Source organism: Lontra canadensis, unplaced genomic scaffold (genome assembly GCF_010015895.1).
Source record: "Lontra canadensis isolate GAN:19392208 unplaced genomic scaffold, GSC_riverotter_1.0 scaffold146, whole genome shotgun sequence".
NCBI classification, from domain to species: Eukaryota; Metazoa; Chordata; class Mammalia; order Carnivora; family Mustelidae; genus Lontra; species Lontra canadensis.
The window spans coordinates 1,002,161-1,020,616 of record NW_022631140.1 but is presented as its reverse complement, the minus strand read 5'-3'; the positions used below and the strand labels follow the sequence as shown (position 1 = coordinate 1,020,616).

General features: G+C 40.6%; 1 protein-coding gene across 7 annotated transcripts in view; it reads left to right on the top strand.

Annotated features, from left to right (window-relative positions):
- The window catches only part of TNRC6A (trinucleotide repeat containing adaptor 6A), a 104,978-nt gene that overhangs the window by 8,971 nt on the left and 77,551 nt on the right, over nt 1-18,456 (top strand). For all 7 annotated transcript variants that reach the window (XR_004381079.1, XM_032844050.1, XM_032844051.1 and 4 more), the window contains exon 3: nt 17,592-17,679. Coding sequence is in view for 6 of the 7 variants with exons in the window: in XM_032844050.1 (XP_032699941.1) it covers nt 17,592-17,679 (88 nt within the window). In the remaining variant the exon portion in view is untranslated. The remainder of the gene's footprint in view (nt 1-17,591; nt 17,680-18,456) is intronic.

Below are 18,456 nucleotides of genomic sequence, written 5' to 3'. Positions count from 1 at the left end.
TGAGCTAAAGGCAGATGCTTAACCAACTAAGCCACCCAGACGCCCCTTCCCTCAACTTTTTAATAGCAGCTTTATTGAGATGAAATTAACATAAACCATAAATCCATCCTTTTAAAGTATATGATTCAGTGGTTTTTCGTATATGGAGTTGTGCAGTCATCACCCCTACCCAGAACCCCTGGCAGCCACTAATCTACAATGGATTGGCCCATTCTGGACATTTCATATAAGTGGGATCATATAATACATGGTCTTTATGTCTTGTCTTTTACTTAGCATGTTTTCAGGGCTCATTCATGTTGTAGCATGTATCAGTACTTGTTTCTTTCTAAGTGTGAAAAATACTCCATTTTATATCTGTACCACATTTCTTTTTCAAAGATTTTATTTATTTATTTGACAGAGACCACAAGTAGGCCGAGAGGCAGGCAGAGAGAGAGGAGGGGAAACAGGCTCCCTGCTGAGCAGAGAGCCCAGTGTGGGGCTCAGTCCTAGGACCCTGGGATCATGACCTGAGCCGAAGGCAGAGGCTTTAATCCACTGAGCCACCCAGGCGCCCCTATGCCACGTTTTTAAAAAAATATTTTATTTGTTAGAGGAGAGAGCACAAGCAGGGGGGAGTGGCAGAACAAGAGACTACAAGCAGGGTGAGCAGCAGAGAGAGGGAGAAGCACGCTGCCCGCTGATCCGGGAGCCCGATGTGGGACTCAATCCCAGGACACTGGGACCACAGCCTGGGCTGAAGGTAGATGCTTAACCAACTAAGCCACCCAGGCACCCCATACCACATTAAAAAAATTTTTTTTTCTTTGTTTTTTAAGTAATCTCTATGCTCGATGTGGGGCTTGAACTCACAACCCCAACATCAAGAGTCCCATGCTTCTCTGATGGAGCCAGCCAGGCACTGTGACGTACCACATTTTCTTTATCCATTCATCAGTTGATGAGCACTATTAGGGTTTTCCCTTTAGGGCTGTCATGAAAAACAATGATATGAACATTCCTGGGTAAGTGACCATAATGCTTTCAATTCACCTGGGCACGTACCTGGAAGCAGAATTGCTGGTGGTAATTCTGTGTTTAACTTTGTGAGGAACTGCCAGACTGTTTCCAAAGTATCTGAGCCATTCTACTGTGATGTATGAGGGCTCCGGTTTCTCCTTACCAACAACACTTGTTACTGTTTGTTTTCATTATCTTCATGTGAAGTGGTATGTCATTGTGGTTTTGGTTTGCATTTCCCTAATAACTAATGACGTGAACATCTTTTTGCCTGCTTATTGGCCATTTATGTGTCTGATTTGGGGAAATGTCTATTCAGATCCTGTGTCCATTTTAAAAGTTGGTCATTTTTCTGTTGTTGAGTTACAAGAATTTTTCTTTTTAAGATTTTATTTTTAAGTCCTTTCAAGGGGCTCCTGGGTGGCTCAGTTGGTTAAACGTCTCCATTCGGTTCAGATCATGATCTCGGGGTCCTGGGATTGAGCCCCATGTTGAGCTCACTGCTCAGCAAGGGGCCTGTTTCGCCTTCTCCCAGTGACACCCCCCCCCGCCCCCTGACCCCATCAAACGAATTTAAAAAAAAAAATCTTTAATCTGTACACCCAACATGGGACTTAAATTTACAACCCTGAGATCAAACGAGATCAGAAGTCTCATGCCCTATAAACTAGCTAGCCAGTGCCATATAAGGGTTCTTTATATATTCTAGATACAAGTCCTTTATTAGATACATGATTTACAAATATTTTCTCCCACTCAATGGGTTGCCTTTTTTCTTGATGTCCCTTGAAGCACAAAAGTTTAAAATTTTGTTATGTCCAGTTTACCATCTTAACCAATTCTGAGTGTACATTTCAGTGACATTAACTATATTTTCATAGTGTTGTGCAAATGTCACCACTATCAGTCTCCACAACTCTTCTCATCTTACAAAATTGAAACTCTGTACCTGTTAAAAAACAACTCCCCATTCTTCCATCCTCTCAACTCCTGGCAACCAGTATACTGTTTTCTGTCTCTGTGAATTTAACTGTTCTAGGTGCCTTATATGAGTGGAATTGTGCAATTTTTGTCCTTTTGTGACTAACTTACTTCCCTTAGCATAATGTCCTCAAGGTTCATCTATGTTATAGCACATCAGACAATTGATTTTTTTTTTTTTTTTAAGAGAGTGTGTGAGTGCTCTCACACGGTGGGGTGGGGGGCGTAGGGGATGGCAGAGGGAGAGCGAATCCTAAGCAGACTTCCACACTCAGCGTGGAGCCCAATGCGGGGCTTGATCTCATGACTAAGAGATCGTGACCTGGGCTGAAATCAAGAGTTGGATGCTTAACTGACTGAGCCACCCACGTGCCCCAATCAGTTGATATTGTATGTTGATCCTGTATCCTGCAGCTGTGCCAAACTTTATTATTTCTTGTAGTCAGTGTGTGTGTGTATTCTTTAGTACTCTCCCTCTGTAACACTGTATCATCAGCAAATAGAGGTGGTTTTACAATTTCCTTTCCAATCTCAATGCCTTTTACGTATTTTTCTTGCTCAGTTTTTCTGAATGGAACCTACTGTACAGTGTTGACTAGAAATGGCAAGAGCAGACATTCTTGTCTCAATTCTCATCTTGGAGGAAAAGCTTTCAGTTTTAACTGTTATGTGTGTTGTGATCTGTGGGCTTTTGTTGATGCCCTTTATTAGGTTAAGGAAGTTTCCTTCTATTTCTAGTTTGAGTGTTTTTGTCTTGTCATGAAAGGGTGGATTTTGTCAAATGCTTTTTCTGTATCTAGTGAGATCATGTAGTTTCAGTCCTTTGTTCTGTTAACATGTTGTAGTATATTGATTTTCATATGTTAAACCAACCTTGAATTCCTGGGGTAAATCTCCTTTGAGCATGGTCATTAGTCCTGTTTATATGTTGCTGGTTCAATTTATTAGTCTTCTGTTGAAGATTTTGGTGTCTATATTCATAAGAGTTTGGTCTGGAGTTTTGGTATCTTTGTCTTTTTTTGGTACTTGGTACTTGGTACTTGGTTTGGTCTGGTTTGGAATCTGGGGTCTTGAATTGTTCTGGCATCTATCTTATTCTTCATTGTGCTATAATAATTGTTCTTATGTATTGAGTTCTGTTTTCATTTTTGCTTTTTAATTTTAATTTTTTCCAGCTTTATATGGATATAATTGACAACTCATCCACCCCCCGCCCCCCAGTGGTTAGTGCATTGCCCTTGTGTGCTGTTTTTTATTTTTTTTGTTTTTTGTTTTAAAGATACTGGAATCTGTGTGTAAGTTGAAGGTGTAGAATGTGCTGATACGATATGTTTATGTATTGCGGTATGATTACCGCTATGGTGTTAGCTAACACCTCTGTCATGTCACATAATTAGCATTTCTTTTTGGTGAGAACATTTGAGATCTAGTCTTTTAGCAACTTTGAAGTATATAATAGTTTTGTTGGCTGTGATCACTATTCTATTCATTAGATTTCTAGAACTTCTATTCTAGTTGAAAGTTTGTATACTGTGACAGCATCTCCCCAGTTCTCCCATTCCATGTCCCTGGTAATCACTGTTTTACTTTGTTTCTACAAGTTCATCTTTTTTTAGATTCCATGTAAAGTGATACGCAGTATTTGTCTTTCTCTGTCTGACTGACTTCACTTAGCACAGTGCCCTAATGGCACATCCAGGTTGTTGGAAATGGCAGAAATTTCCTTCTTTCTTGTGGCTGAATAATACTCCATCATGTGTAGAGACACACAACATTGACACATGTGTGCCACATCTACATCATTCACTGGTGGACACTTGGGCTGTTTCCATATCTTGGCTATTGTGAATCATGCTGCAGTCAACATGGAAGTGCAGATAACCTTTTTGATACCTTGGTTTTATTTCCTTTGGTTGTATACCCAGAAGTGGGATTACTGGCTCACTGGTAGTTGTATCTTTACTTTTTTTGAGGAACCTCCAAACTGTTTTCCACTCAAAGAGCTGCATCAGTTCTGTTTTCTACTGTAGGTTGTCCCTTCAGTTGGAACCTTTGTGTCCTAACCTTAGCTTTAGAGCAGTGTTTTGTACCTGTCTTGTAGCTAACAATGAGTGTATACATTATATACATCTGTTAAGCACTTTCTCTGCATTACTTAATTTAACTTTCACAACACCCCTGGGGAGGAGGTACAGTTTGAGACTTCTTATAAATGAGGAGATGGAGCCTTAAGAGAAATAAAGTGCTTACACAAGTAGGTATTGGAGACTGAAGTAGGATGGTCCTTAACCAGAATGTGGGTAAAAGTAAGAGTGAAAAGAATGCCTCTCTGGTGGTTAGTGATAGAGTTAAAGTGTTAATAAAAGCAAAGAAGCAGGAATTTAATTGCAGTGCCCAATGCTGGGGTGTACAATACAAGTAGAACTGGTTTTTGCCCTCAGAGCAGCAATCAGTCCTATTTGGAAGAATGAGATTAACATCTGAAATAATTAGAAAATGAACATTGTTTAATGAGAGGTGAAGGGTGAAGTTTGTGGGAGTTGGAAAGAATCATGAAGGAGCTAGTAATTAACTTAAGCCTCAAAAGAGGAGTAGAGTTTAGGAGGGTAGTTTAGCAAACCAGGTTTTGGGTCAGCCTTACCATTACCTTGTACCTACCATACAAGTCATTTAGACCTTCTGATCCTTGGTTTCTAAGCATCAAATAGCAGTAACATCAGTTCTGTGTGTCAGCCTTCAGCTTCCAATGGATAATCTCTCAGAGCACTTGCAAACTACAGAATGCTTCTGTCATTGTGGTAGGGTATCTGTTCTGTTTCTAATCTCACCCAAGTGTCTTCAACCTAAGCATTTTATTTTATTTTAAGATTTTCTTTATTTGACAGAGACAGTGAGAGGGGACACAAGCAGGGTCAGAGGGAGAGGGAGAAGCAGGCTTCTTGCTGAGCAGGGAGCCCGATGCGGGTCTTGTTCCCAGGACCCTGGGAACATGACCTGAGCTGAAGGCAGACACTTTATGATTGAGACACCCATTGCCCCTCTAAGCTTTTTATTTTTTATTTTTATTTTTTTAAAAAGATTTTATTTATTCATTTTTTTAAGATTTTATTTATTTATTTGACAGACAGAGATCACAAGTAGGCAGAGAGGCTGGCAGAGAGAGAGGAGGAAGCAGGCTCCCCACTGAGCAGAAAGCCTGATGTGGGGCTCGATCCCAGGAACCTGAGATCATGACCTGGGCCGAAGGCAGAGACTTAACCCACTGAGCCACCCAGGCGCCCCGTAAGCTTTTAATTTTTTTTAATTTTTTTTATTTGTTAGAGAGAGAGAGAGAGTGTGAGCGAGCGAGCACAGGCAGACAGAGTAGTAGGCAGAGGCAGAGGGGGAAAAGCAGGCTCCCTGCCAAGCAAGGACCCCGACGTGGGACTCAATCCCAGGACACTGGGATCATGACCTGAGCCGAAGGCAGCCGCTTAACCAACTGAGCCACCCAGGCATCCCAGCTTTTAATTTTAAAATAATTAAGATTTAGAGAAATTTTGCAAGAATAGAGCAAAGAATTCCTGAATAGCCTTCACCTGTATTACTCAGATGCTAGCATTCAAACACATTTGCTTTATCATTCTCTCTTGTTACATACAAGAAAAAAAACAGTAATTTTTTTTCTGGATCCTTTTAGAATGACCTGAAAGCATGATGTTCCTTTAGCCCTAAAAACTTTTAAATAGTTATTTCCTAAAATCAAAGACTTTTTTTTTTTTTTTTTTTTTTTTTTTTTAGTAGATTGCCAACACAGGGCTTGAACTCACAACCCTGAGATGAAGACCTGGGCTGAAGTCAGATGCTTAACTGTCTGAGCCACCCACTCAGGCACCCCAAAGACATTTCCTTAGTAACTACAGTACCATTATCAAAATTGGGAAAGTAATATTGGTACAGTCTTAATAGTGAAGCTATAGATCTTACTTAAATTTTGCCAGTTGTTTCAATAATTCCTTTTAGAGTAAATCAGAAAACTTTTTCTTGTTAGAGATTCAGTTCAGAAATAGAGGTTGCTTCTGGTTTTCACGTTCGTTTAGTCACCTGCATTCTGGAAGTTTCTCTATTTTTGAAGATCTTGGTATTTTTTAGAGTCCAGGCTAGTCATTCCGTAGGATGTCTCTCAGTTCATACTTGTTTGATGTTTCCTCTCTCTCTCTCTTTTTTTTTTTTTAAAACAAAATGATTTTTAATATTGTTGCTTTGTAAGAACCAGTCCCAAATCCAGTGATCCTTCTAAAACTTCCTCTCTAATATTCACATGGGCCAGACACCCAGCCCCGGATATTTGCTACAAGTCAAGGCCCAAAGGGACGATGCTGGCCGATCTCACTCTGACTTCAAAGGGCCAGTGACACTTTCCACAGGTTGCTGTTTGGGGCTTTAGTCCTTGTTCACAGAATATGCCTTTATGAACCTCTTGCCAGATGGGGCAAGAAGGAACCAAAGCAAGGAGACAAGGATGGGGTACTGTGAATGTCCATGGGGCTTTGGGGTACAATGTCAGGAAACCCACACACAGATTCCAGCCCGAGGCCTTCTCCCTGGCCTGGGCAGCTGCTCTGTCTCAGAGTGAGCTAGGAACAGAACACTCCCCCCCCCCCCCCCCCAGGGCAGATAGTCCTTTCTTACTGAGATGGCAAGTCATCAGCACACATTAGGACCAACACCTTTGTTCTTGGCTTTGCGGTACATCCATGACCGAAACACCACCATGGACGTGGTGGCTTAAAGCCGCAGAAACGTACCCTCCCCCAGCTGTGGACACCGGCTGTTGTGATGTTTGCTCTCAACTGGGTTCAGGTTATGCATTTTTGGCAGGAGTAGCGCAGAACACGTGTGTTAGCTAGTGTGTCCTCTCAGGAGGTGCGTGGTGTTCATTTGTCGCATTACTGATGATGATAACTGCAGTTACTTGGTTAAGGTGGTAATAAGTCAGGTTTATAACCATAAAATTCAGATTTTTGCTTTTGTAATTAATAATTATTGTTGGGGGAACTTAGAGACTGTGTAAAATACCTTGTTTTTCATCAGGATTCTTGCCTGAATCAATGGATCACCAAATAGTGACCTTTCAGGGCTGTCATTCTTTCTACATTAGTTGATGTTCTGCCTCAAGATCTTTCCCTTTACTCTGTTTGTTCATCCATCCATCCATTTGTTAGTATCAGTAAGGACTCCTAGATTCTTACATTATTCTATTCAATGGGTTGTAATCGTTTATTTGCCTTATTTTGTTGCTTAGATTATGGGGCCAGTGGAAGCCTCCTGTACACTCAACCTCTTGCTTTTTGAAGAGATCCAGACTCTATCATCTGATAAGTCACTGCTGTCTCTGTCCTATTTTCCCTTCATTCTTTTTTTTTTTTTAAGATTTTATTTATTTATTTGACAGAGATCACAAATAGGCAGAGAGGCAGGCAGAGAGAGGAAGGGAAACAGGCTCCCCGCTGAGCAGAGAGCCCGACGCAGAGCTCGATCCCAGGACCCCAGGATCACAACCTGAGCCAAGGGCAGAAGCCTTAACCCACTAAATCACCCAGGCGCCCCTATTTTCCCTTCATTCTTAGGAGGAAGGGATACTGACTCTTCACTACCATCCATGCCTCCAAAGCTAAGCTTTCGGTCTGTGCTTTATGGTTCAAAATCAAGTAGTATCTATAAATATACAGTATTGTTGCCGTTCTTTCTCTGGTCCTTTTTGCCCCCATATTCCTGTCACAAATAGGTATTGTTATTTATGTGTGTTTCCAGCATTATGCAAATACAAAACGTGGGGATATATATTTTTATCTCGCTTCCTCTTAATACAAAACATAGTATACTGAACCTTAGTTTTCTTCCAATTAACTGCAGGCCTTCCAGATCCTTTCCTACCAGAACATGGACGGTTGTCTCTGTTTTATAGTTGCATACTATTCCATTTTATGGACGCATCACTTATTGAACTCCTTTAGCATTTGTGGAAATTAAACTGGCCATGATTGGAAACTAGCCTCTCTTGTGCCACCCTCCCTGCCACCACTTTCTCCAATACTTTTATTTCCTGACCCCTTTTCTACCTGCAAATAAGTACTAGTCGTCTTTATTTGTAAAACTTCATTTTTACTCTATTTTCTTCATATCACTGCCAAAGGTTTTGAAAAACTTCTCCAAACCCCTGATTTCATTCTTGCCTATTTTTGCTACAGCTGGGTTTCCATCTCTACCATGTGGCGAGATCATAGTTTTGACGGTTACCGGTGGCTTTGTGCTGTGGGGTGCTAGACTGGCTTTGGTGATTAATTTATGTGTAGGAGGATGAGAAGGATGAAAAGAGAAGGGAGGGTTGGCAAGCAGCTAAAAAAGAGGAAGCAGGAAGGCTGGGAGAAAGAGTGTAAGGGGAAAAGTAGGAGAAGAGCATTTTTGGCAGAAGATGTGAAATGTATTTTCATAACCAGCTTGTTGCATACAGCTGGCTTCTGCCTGTGATGAGCAGCCTTATGGTAAGTTGCTGACTGATAGACTAGTTGGGCCCTCTGGAACGCTGCCCCAGGTCTTCTGTTTCATAAAACAATAACTCCTTGTCCCATTACTGTATAATCAGTTTTAACAGCAGAATCTCCATTTTAAAATGTTTACTTTCTAAAATCTGGAGTTGCCATTAATCTACCTCTCCTGTCATTCTTCTTACTACTGTCATTTTTTCCAGTTTCTCATGATTACCTTGGTGTTACTCTTTGCTTTTCATTTCCGGTTTGGTCTGCCATTTTGGCGTAGAGCATTGCACCTTTACTCGAATTATTGCAGCAGCTTTCTTATCGTGTTTAGCAATGTATGTCCAACTTCACCCAGCTTTTCCTCCCTTTTTCTTTCCCTGTCAGTCCTGCTTCCTGAAATCACCATGCTGACAAGTCTCCCTGCTTTGCTGGTGTCCATGCCCTTCTGTGCGCCCTTGCCTGAAAAGGCCCACCTCGTTGTAGAAGATTCTTCTTTAAGATCCTTCAAGATCAGCTTCTTTTACTGCTCCTTGAAGCCTTCCATATCTCTAACAGCTCATGTGCATGTTTTATTTTCCTAAACTTGCTTTACAGCCTCCACCAAATGATTACTTGTTTCCTTATTTCAGGTGTGTTTAAGTTGTTTCTATGAAATTATAGCTTAAAATTATGTTTTCTAAGAGAAGAATAATAAAATAAAATTGTGTTTTCTGCTTAGGTTCTCCCAGTCCACAGAGACTGCTTGGCTTACAGGAATTCCTTAATGACTGAGCCACCCAGGTGCCCCACCTTATAGGAATTCCTAAGCCAGTATTATTGTTTTATTGGCTGAACACTGCAGAGGTCATCACTAAACAATTTTGGACGCAGAGTCAGCTCATCCAGGTACCTTGAGGTTCTGCTTCCCTACTGTACTGTGGAAAATGTCTACTTTGTAATGGGATTTTCTTCTGTTTTTCTAACAAATGATACACTGATCTGAATATTGACCTTCTTTTGACTCAGCAATATGTCCTAGAGATCTTTCCCTGTAAATCCGTGTTTGTCAGGTGGTCCCCAAGACCACCCTCAGGTTTGATGATTCCCTGGGATTCAGCATACAGTTACACTCATGACCGTGATTTATTTCATCAAAAGTATCAGCAAAGGGAAAGGGCACATCGGACAAATTCCAGAGGAAAGTAGGTGCAAGTTGCCAAGAGTTCTCTCCCTGTCATGTCACACAGGACATGCTTAATTTGTCTAGTGTCAAATTATGACAACATGTGTAAAATGTCTACCAGGAAAGCTCATTAGAAATTCAGTGCCCAAGGTTTCTATCAGGGGCCAGTCATGTATGCACCCTCTGTCTAAAACGTACTAAAATTCCAGATTCCCAAAAGGAAAGGTTTTCAGCATAAACTGTATTGTTCGTACAGTTTATCCTTACCAGTTAGGGAATGGTGGGAACCTCTCTGAAGTCCAGCTTCCTTCACACCAGTCAAGGGCCAGCCTTTCTAAGGATCACAGTCTCAGACCTGCTGTTAACTCTTCTGCACACCATGGACATCTACAAACTCCCTTCCATTTCTTAAACTACTGTAGGATTCCATGGTATGAGTACATTATGCTCTGATAACTTTTCTCTACGGACTGGCTTTTAGGCTATTTTGCAGTACCTATTTTTGTACAATTTCTTTTTTATGGGCTTTGATTGGAATTAATGGATCATTACATAGTTACATTTGAGAATCTGATATTAGATACTTCCAGATTCTTCAACAGTGCACTTCATTAGTCCATATTTCAGCATTTTACAAGAGTACCCTTTGGAAGTGATTACTTTTAATGATAGTCATGTTGGGGATATAGAAAAAACTGACCCATCAAGCATCAGGAAGAGCAAGACAAGGAGGGGCATTCTAGATCCCATATGTGTCCTGCTGCCATCATGGGCCCTTGCCTTACCCATTTCTTTTCCAGCTCCCAGGACTCTGGTTCTGACACACTTTTTCTTCTTCCTCTGTCTCTAATCTCCCCATCTTGTTGCCTTTAATCACTCGTGTGGAGGCTTGTAATTTTTTATCTTTTAGTGTGGAAAATTTCAAACATATGCAATAGAAGAGAACAAAATCAGGAAGATAAATGGACCCATTACCCAGTTTCAGCAATTGCCAACATTTTGTTAATCATGTTGCATTTTTCTCTTTTTGCTTTTTGGAGCCATGGGGTGGGGCCTGGATAATGAAAGCAAATCCTGGATATTATGATGTTTTCATAAACATTGCTTTAGTACTAATTTACAAAAGTAACATAACACATAACACAACATTTCAAATTGAGATATACTTTTTTTTTTTTTTTTTAATTTATTTAAGTAATCCCTACACCCAGCATAGGATGCAAACTCACTACCCCAAGATCAGGAGTTGTATGTTCTTCTGACTTAGCCAGCCAGGAGCCCCTGACTTGCCCTTTTTAAAAAACATAATAACTTCTTTAAGTAGTTGGTCCAGTTGTGAGGTTACTCTGGTATTCCTAGTTTAGGAGAGTGTTTCCTCGTGTCTTTATCTAAATTTGTATAAAGTTCACATACATATACAGAAAGCTTGAAAAAACTATGGGATAATATGTTCAAATTTCTGCAGTTTGCTTTTCTTATTTTAAATAAGGAATATTCCTGGGGCTCCTGGTTGGCTGAGTCGGTGGAGTATGTGACTCTTGATCTTGGGGTTGTGGGTTTGAGCCCCATGCTGAGTGTAGTGGTAACTTAATAGTAAAATCTTTAAAAAATTTTTAAAGATTTAGTAAAATAGTAAAATTTTTAAAAAAATTTTAAAAAGGAACTTGTTTTCATATCAATAAACAAATCAATTCCTTTCCAATACAACATGCTATGCTATGCCTTTGAAGAATCATTTCTTTATTGATGAACATTCTATTTTTCTGCTTTCCAGCCCTTGTGGACATTGCAGTGAAGTATGATGGGCACATGGCCTTGCGTTCTAGGGGTTTATTGCTGTCAGATAACATTCTGCAGAATGGGGTGGCTGCCTAGAATGTGTATAAATTCAGTTGTTAAAATTCTTACCACAGTACTTCCCAACAAATTGTAGTAGTTTTCCACTGGCAGTGTAAAATGTGAGAGAGAAAGAACCTTTTAACTCTCATTGTTGCCAGATACTATTACTCTTGAACATTTTACCAATAAAATTAGTAAAAAAAAAAAAAAAACAAAAGAGAAGAAAAAAAGGTATAACATTATAGTTTCATCTTTTTTTTTTTTTTTTTTTAGATTTTATTTGTCTGACACAGAGAGAGATCTCAAGTAGGCAGAGAGATGGGCGGGGGGGGTCGGAAACAGGCTCCCTGCTGAGCAGAGAGCCTGATTCGGGGCTTGATCCCAGGACCCTGAAATCATGACCCGAGCCAAAGGCAGAGGCTTAACCCACTGAGCCACCCAGGTGCCCTATAGTTTCATCTTTTAATTTGTATTTATCAAAAAGAAAAAAACTAGCAGTGTCTTTAAAAAATAGTATTTATTTTTTTAATTTATTAATTTTCTAAAGGATTTATTTATTTATTTATTTGACGGAGCACAAGTAGGAGGAGTAGCAGGCAGGGAGAGGAGAGGGAGAGCAAAAAAAAAAAATCTTTACTATTTTACTAAATCCTTGCTGAGCAGGGAGCCCCATGTGGGGCTCCATCCCAGGACCCTGGGATCATGACCTGAACCGAGGGCAGTTGCTTAACCGACTGAGCCAACCATGCACCCCACAAGTAGTATTTAGAATTTGGTTTATACTAACAAATGTAAGCTTGGTTCACTACTAGAAAATCCATCAATACAGTTAATCACATTAGCCATCAAAAGATGGAAATCATTTAACCACTTCAGTCGCTACAGGCAAGAAATCTAACAAAATATAGCGTGCACCCATGACCAAATCTCCCAGCAAACCAGAAACTGAGAACAGTCTTTTACTTTTTAAATATTAAAACTTACTTATTTAATATTAATGCTTGAAAAATTTTTTAATATTTAATTATTTTAAAAGATTTTACTTATTTATTTGAGAGAGAGAGAGAGAGAGAGAGTGCGAGCACAAGCCAGGGGTGGGGGTAGAGGGAGAAGCAGACTACCCACCCAGTGAGGACCCTGGCACTGGGACTTGATCACAGGACCCTGATATCATGACCTGAGCTGAAGGCAGGTGCTTAACCTACTGAGCCCCCCAGGCTCCCCTAATATTTAATTTTTCAATGCTGTCATTCACAGATGAATCAGAAATTAAAATATGTGAAAAGGTTTGTACAGTGAGACCCTTCCTCCCATCCCCCACCGGCCTAGTTCCTCCCTCCTCCTCCCCACAGTCAATATTTGTTCCTTAGGTGTTCCTTCACAGTCATTTTGTACACATACAGGGAAAGGAGAGTGCATATCCTCTCTCTCGCTTTTTACACAGACCATAGCATACTGTGTACTCTGTCATGCACCTGGCATTTCCATGATGACTTTTTCCTCGAGGACATTTTTGCTCATTTCTGGTACCATTCGAGCTACCTTCCTATTTCTCTTTCTTTTTAAAATGTTGAACTCCTCAGATGTGGGACCTTACAGCCATTTGCTAGTTGTATCTCCCACATTCACGAAATAAATGTTGTAGTTAAGTGTGCTCTCTCTCTCTTTGTTTTTTAGGATTTTATTTATTTATTTGACAGAGACACAGCAAGAGAGGGAACACAAACAGGGGGAGTGGGAGAGGGAGAAGCAGGCTTCCCACTGAGCAGGGAGCCCGACGCCAGGCTCTATCCCGGAATCCTGGGATCATGACCTGAGCCAAAGGCAGACACTTAATGACTGAGCCACCCAGGTGCCCCTGCAGTTGCTCTTTTTTTTTTTTTTTTTAAAGATTTTATTTATTTGACACAGAGAGATCACAGTGGACAGAGAGGCAAGCAGAGAGAGAGGAGGAAACAGGCTCCCTGCGGAGCAGAGAGCCCTATGTGGGACTCGATCCCAGGACCCTGAGATCATGACCTGAGCTGAAAGCAGCGGCTTAACCCACTGAGCCACCCAGGTGCCCCTGCAGTTGCTCTCTTAAAGATCACTAGTACCTGATTCCCTCTTCAGACCAGTCGTCGTTCAGTCTTTGATTTTTTTTTTTTCCCCCCGGTTCTTGCTCCTGTCACACAGCCATGATTCTTGGAAATCTAATACTTTGTCTTTCCTGCTGTACATTCTAAGTGTTCTTGTAAAAGGTAGAAGGATATAAGGAAAGGATTGTGGAGGCACACAGTCTGGGGAAAAGATACATTGTAAGGAAGAAGATAAAGCAGTTAATCTGTCTAAGGCCAAAGGGTTTATTCTCTGTGGCTTCTAAAAGGAGCTAGTACTTTACTGTGGGAGGTTTCATGCTCTAGAGGAAAGACCAGGACATTGAGAGCCTTGATTTGAATTTTATCTCTACCCTGTACTAGCTGTATGACCTTGAACAATTAATTTTGCTTTCCTATGGTTCAGTCTCTTCTTCAGTAAACGGGTAACATCTTTATCACTTTTTTTTTTTTAATTTATTTATTTGTCAGAGAGAGAGAGCTCATGAGTTCAGGCAGGCAGAGTGGCAGGCAGAGGCAGAGGGAGAATCAGGCTCCCCGCCGAGAAAGGAGCCCGATGTGTGACTCGATCCCAGGACACCGGGATCATGACCTGAACCGAAGGCAGCTGCCCAACTGACTGAGTCACCCAGGCGTCCCACATCTTTATCACTTTTTAAAAAGTGATAGTAAAATGGGAAAATATACATAAAGTGCCCAACATAGTTACTGACATACATTTATTTATTTATTTATTTATTTATTTATTTATTTATAGAGGGAGAGAAAGGGTGGGGGTGGGGAGGAGCAGAGAGAATCTTTTTTTTTTTTTTAAGATTTTTATTTATTTATTTGACATTTTATTTATTTATTTGACAGTGAGAGACACAGCAAGAGAGGGAACACAAGCAGGGGGAGTGGGAGAGGGAGAAGCAGGCTTCCCACTGAGCCGGGAGCCTGACGCCGGGCTCTATCCCAGAATCCTGGGATCATGACCTTAACGACGGAGCCAGCCAGGCGCCCCTGCAGAGAGAATCTTAAGCAGGCTCTACGTTCAGCACGGAGCCTGAGACCCAGGCCTTGATCTCACAACCCTGAGATCATGACCTGGGCTGAAATCAGGAGTCGGACGCTCAGCTGACTGAGCCACGCACACCTTCTTAATCACTGACATTTTAATCACATTGAAGTCTGTTTTTGTTCCTAGGTCCAGGACTTGCAGAATTGGGGTACCCAATTCAAGGAATGAATGGTTGCTGACCGGAATGTTGTCTTTGTGGGGCATATGTCAAATATAATGGACCACTTAGACCGATCAGATCCATCAGCCCTTTCCTTTTCTTAGATACGTAAATGATAAAGTCAGATGCCTTAAACGAATCTACTAGCACTTAAATCCTGAAAGCCAGTGTTTGGGCACAGGTGGCATATTTATATATTTTTCCACTTAACTTTCTGAAGGAGAAGATGTGGGTCAGGTGTGGTCAGGTGGCGGTGGTGACAGTGCTGAAGAACAAAACTTGCCACTGTGCTTAGAGTATCAGCTGATACTGTAGTAGTTCCTTGAGAGGTAATGTATTACATCTTTTAACTACTAAAACCACCATTTTGGGCTAGGAAAATACTTGCTAACCTCATCAAAAAGCCTTCAGAATGAAATTTGAGGAGAGAGAAAAATTCCAGGTAAATAGTAAGGGAGCATGCCATAGGGTAGAGTTATAGAGACAGAAAACAAGATTGGATCAAGGACCTGTGTCTAATCACAGGAGGACACAGAGAACAAATGCTGAAGATTCCTGATGTTTCTGTATCATAAGTGCCCATAAATCTTGACAAAAGTAAAGACAGTCATGGATCCCACTGAGAACTGGTGAAAGGAGTTTTTAACTAGGCATTGAGTGCTTACTAGAGACACTGTGTTAAGTAAGCACCTTCATTTAATCCTAACAAAAAGGGTACAAAGTAGAAGTACAGAAATTAATCTCCAGTTTTAAGGAGGGCACTGAGGCTGTAGAAGGTTAAGTAGTTAGAGCTAGTAATCTGCTTTTGATGGATGACATGACAATGATAGAAGTTCATTTGTTTACTGATTTTACTCTTAATCATATGTGTGGCTAGCTCGGTCCCTGACTTACCCAGGATTACAGTGTGAGCTCGCTCGCTCTCCTTGCCTCCCTCACACAGAAGAGGGGAGAATGAGTCATGGTTGTGGTTGGCGTCAGTCTGTTTTGCTACTCTGTTAGCCACATGGCAGTCCTACTTGGAAGAAAATGACAAGGGAGTATAGCAACAGTTATCTCCTTCCAACTTCTCACTGACTTCAGCAGTCACATACTCAACCTTGCTGGATCACCGGCAGTCATCCGTAATGTCACTCAGGTTGCTTTTCACTGCCTACCTGTGGCTCCACCCAGTTCCTCCGTCAGCAAGCCAGCTTACAGTGTGATCTCACTGCGCTCCACCTGTGGCATCCCTTGCAGTTTCCTCTGTGTTTGCTTGTCTTTCCCATTTCTATTCTGCATCCCCAATGCCATCTGCTTTTCAGCCTTGATACGTTATTTGCAGTTCCCCAAATATCTGGTTCATGTTCCTTGAACCTTGCCTTGAACCTGTCTGTTATTTATAATGTTCCCTCTGGGAAGCTTCCTTGCTTCCTCAGGGCAGAGTTAGAAATTTTCTCTTTGTTGATTTTCGTCAAGTATCTGATTTTTGGTTGTCTCTTGATATTGTGGATGAAGGTTTAGGTTCTTGAATCTAGGGTTATTAATGTAGGTAACTGGAGTGAGTCTCCTCTTAACTTTTCTTCGAAGTTTCCTCATTCCTTAGAGGCTCCTACCTTGACCAGAAAGACTGGTACTGAGCTCTGTATCTGAGAAGTATGGTGATTGGCAGGCTTTAGTCTAGGGTGTGATGGAGGAGAGTGGTGGTAGTTTCCAATAAAGAGGACTTTGATCTGGGGCACCAGACCTCTTGAAGGAGCCCTGCCTGCCTCCTGCCTAGGTTTTGATTCTTTAGAGAGTGTTTCTTTGGTTTTAGGCAGGATTCAAGTGTAGCTGCTATGTGTAGCCATGTAGTCTTGGGGATGGAAAGTGGTTAGGAGGAGTTGAATAGCTGTGGCCTTTCTATTCCTTAGGCAGTCTTTTTGCTCCGTGTCTATTTCTGCTCTCCTAGCTCTGTTGGAGCCTCTCTAGAGCTCTGCCAGAGGGTGGCACATACATCCATTCAAGACTTTTCTTGTGTTTATTCTTGGGTTGTAGCTTTCTTTGCTTTTGTGTATGCCTCAGCTCGGAAGAGATGTATATTACCTTGTTTCCTTTCATTTCAGTAAGGTGGAGTGGAAAAGAAGAGGCAGAACCATTTACTCAGTCTATCATTTTGAAATCCTGAACCAGGGGTTCTGTTGACAACTTTCAGCATTTGTTATTTTAAGAATTGAAACAAACTTATATAATGAGTGTATTATCGATTCCCATGTACTGAAAGAATAGTTTGGAATATTTATGGGCTATAAAATTACTGTAAAGCTGAACTACATGATCTTTTTATGAATAACTTGTGTTTAAAAAATAGTTAATAAAGCTTTTTAGGGCAAGGAAAGCCAACAGTACCCCACATACCTGGGCAGAGAGGATGGTGGGGAGGTCTGAGGCATTGCTACTAACTGCTAATTGATAGTTGGGGCCAGAAGCAAGGTAACTCTGGCTCACACAGTGTTTACATTCTAGAATCAGGGAGTGTAGCTTGTTTCCCAGAGTTAAATTTGCTAATTTTAGGTTGTCTTCCATGATATGACATGAATGAAGCTCAAAGCTCTGCTACTTTGACTTCCTAAAGCAGAGTACTAAGTAGTGTCTTCAGAGTTAGATGGAGGTTGCAAGCTGGGTTTTATTTTGATGAATGATAAAGAGAGTAATTTGCTATGTCTTCTAATAAGAGTGAAAATGAACCTGTATGCAACATTATTTTTATTTCTTCATACATTTTGGGAACGTTAATTGCAACTGTGTGGTTCAGGGATTTAGTGCAAGAAGAAGAACAGTTGATGGAAGAAAAGAAAAAGAAAAAAGACGACAAGAAAAAGAAGGAAGCTGCTCAAAAGAAGGTAGTATATATGTATCAACTATCTATGTTAAGCGGTCTAAACAGATTTAAAAAGAAAACTACTCTAATTGGATTTTTTAAAAGCATTTGATTGAATGTTTTAATTTCAGTGGAGATTCATTTTAATATTTAATGTTTTTGATTATGCATATGTAGTAACTTGCCAAGTGTATACAATTTAATGCATAGTTATTTAATCTTGCCGGTAGTTTTTTCAAAGGTAAGTGGTTTATGTAGGTCTTTATCTTTCAATCAGCTCTTCCTAGGATTTCATAATATATGCATCTCTCCATATGTGAGAGGAGCGAGCAATTTGTAGCTGCATTGAAATCTGGCTCTCCCACAGGGCGTGCTACACGGTGTGTCCTTCAGCTTTGTTTAGCCTCTCTGGGCCTTAGTTTCCTTATGTTTTGTCAGAGGAGAATTTAATTAAATGAGATAACGTAATACGCATAATGCACATAATAGGAAATAAAGTGTCCGTTTCCTTTCTACTTTTTGTTTAGTACCTGGGCTAATTTCAAGAATTTGCTGTTTACAGTAAGATATTTGAAAATAAGCCTAAGACATAATTTGCTGCAGAAGATCTCTAGCCTCATACACTGTCAAACTGTTAATCAAAACAGTACAAATCATAGAAAAGGAAAGATTATGTTCATAATTATAAAGTTTTTTTGTTTTTGTTTTTGTTTTTGATTTTTACAAATTAATAATCCTGATGACAGTGCTGGGCACTCATCTCCTACTGTATCAACATTTCAAGGACCTTAAAAATGTT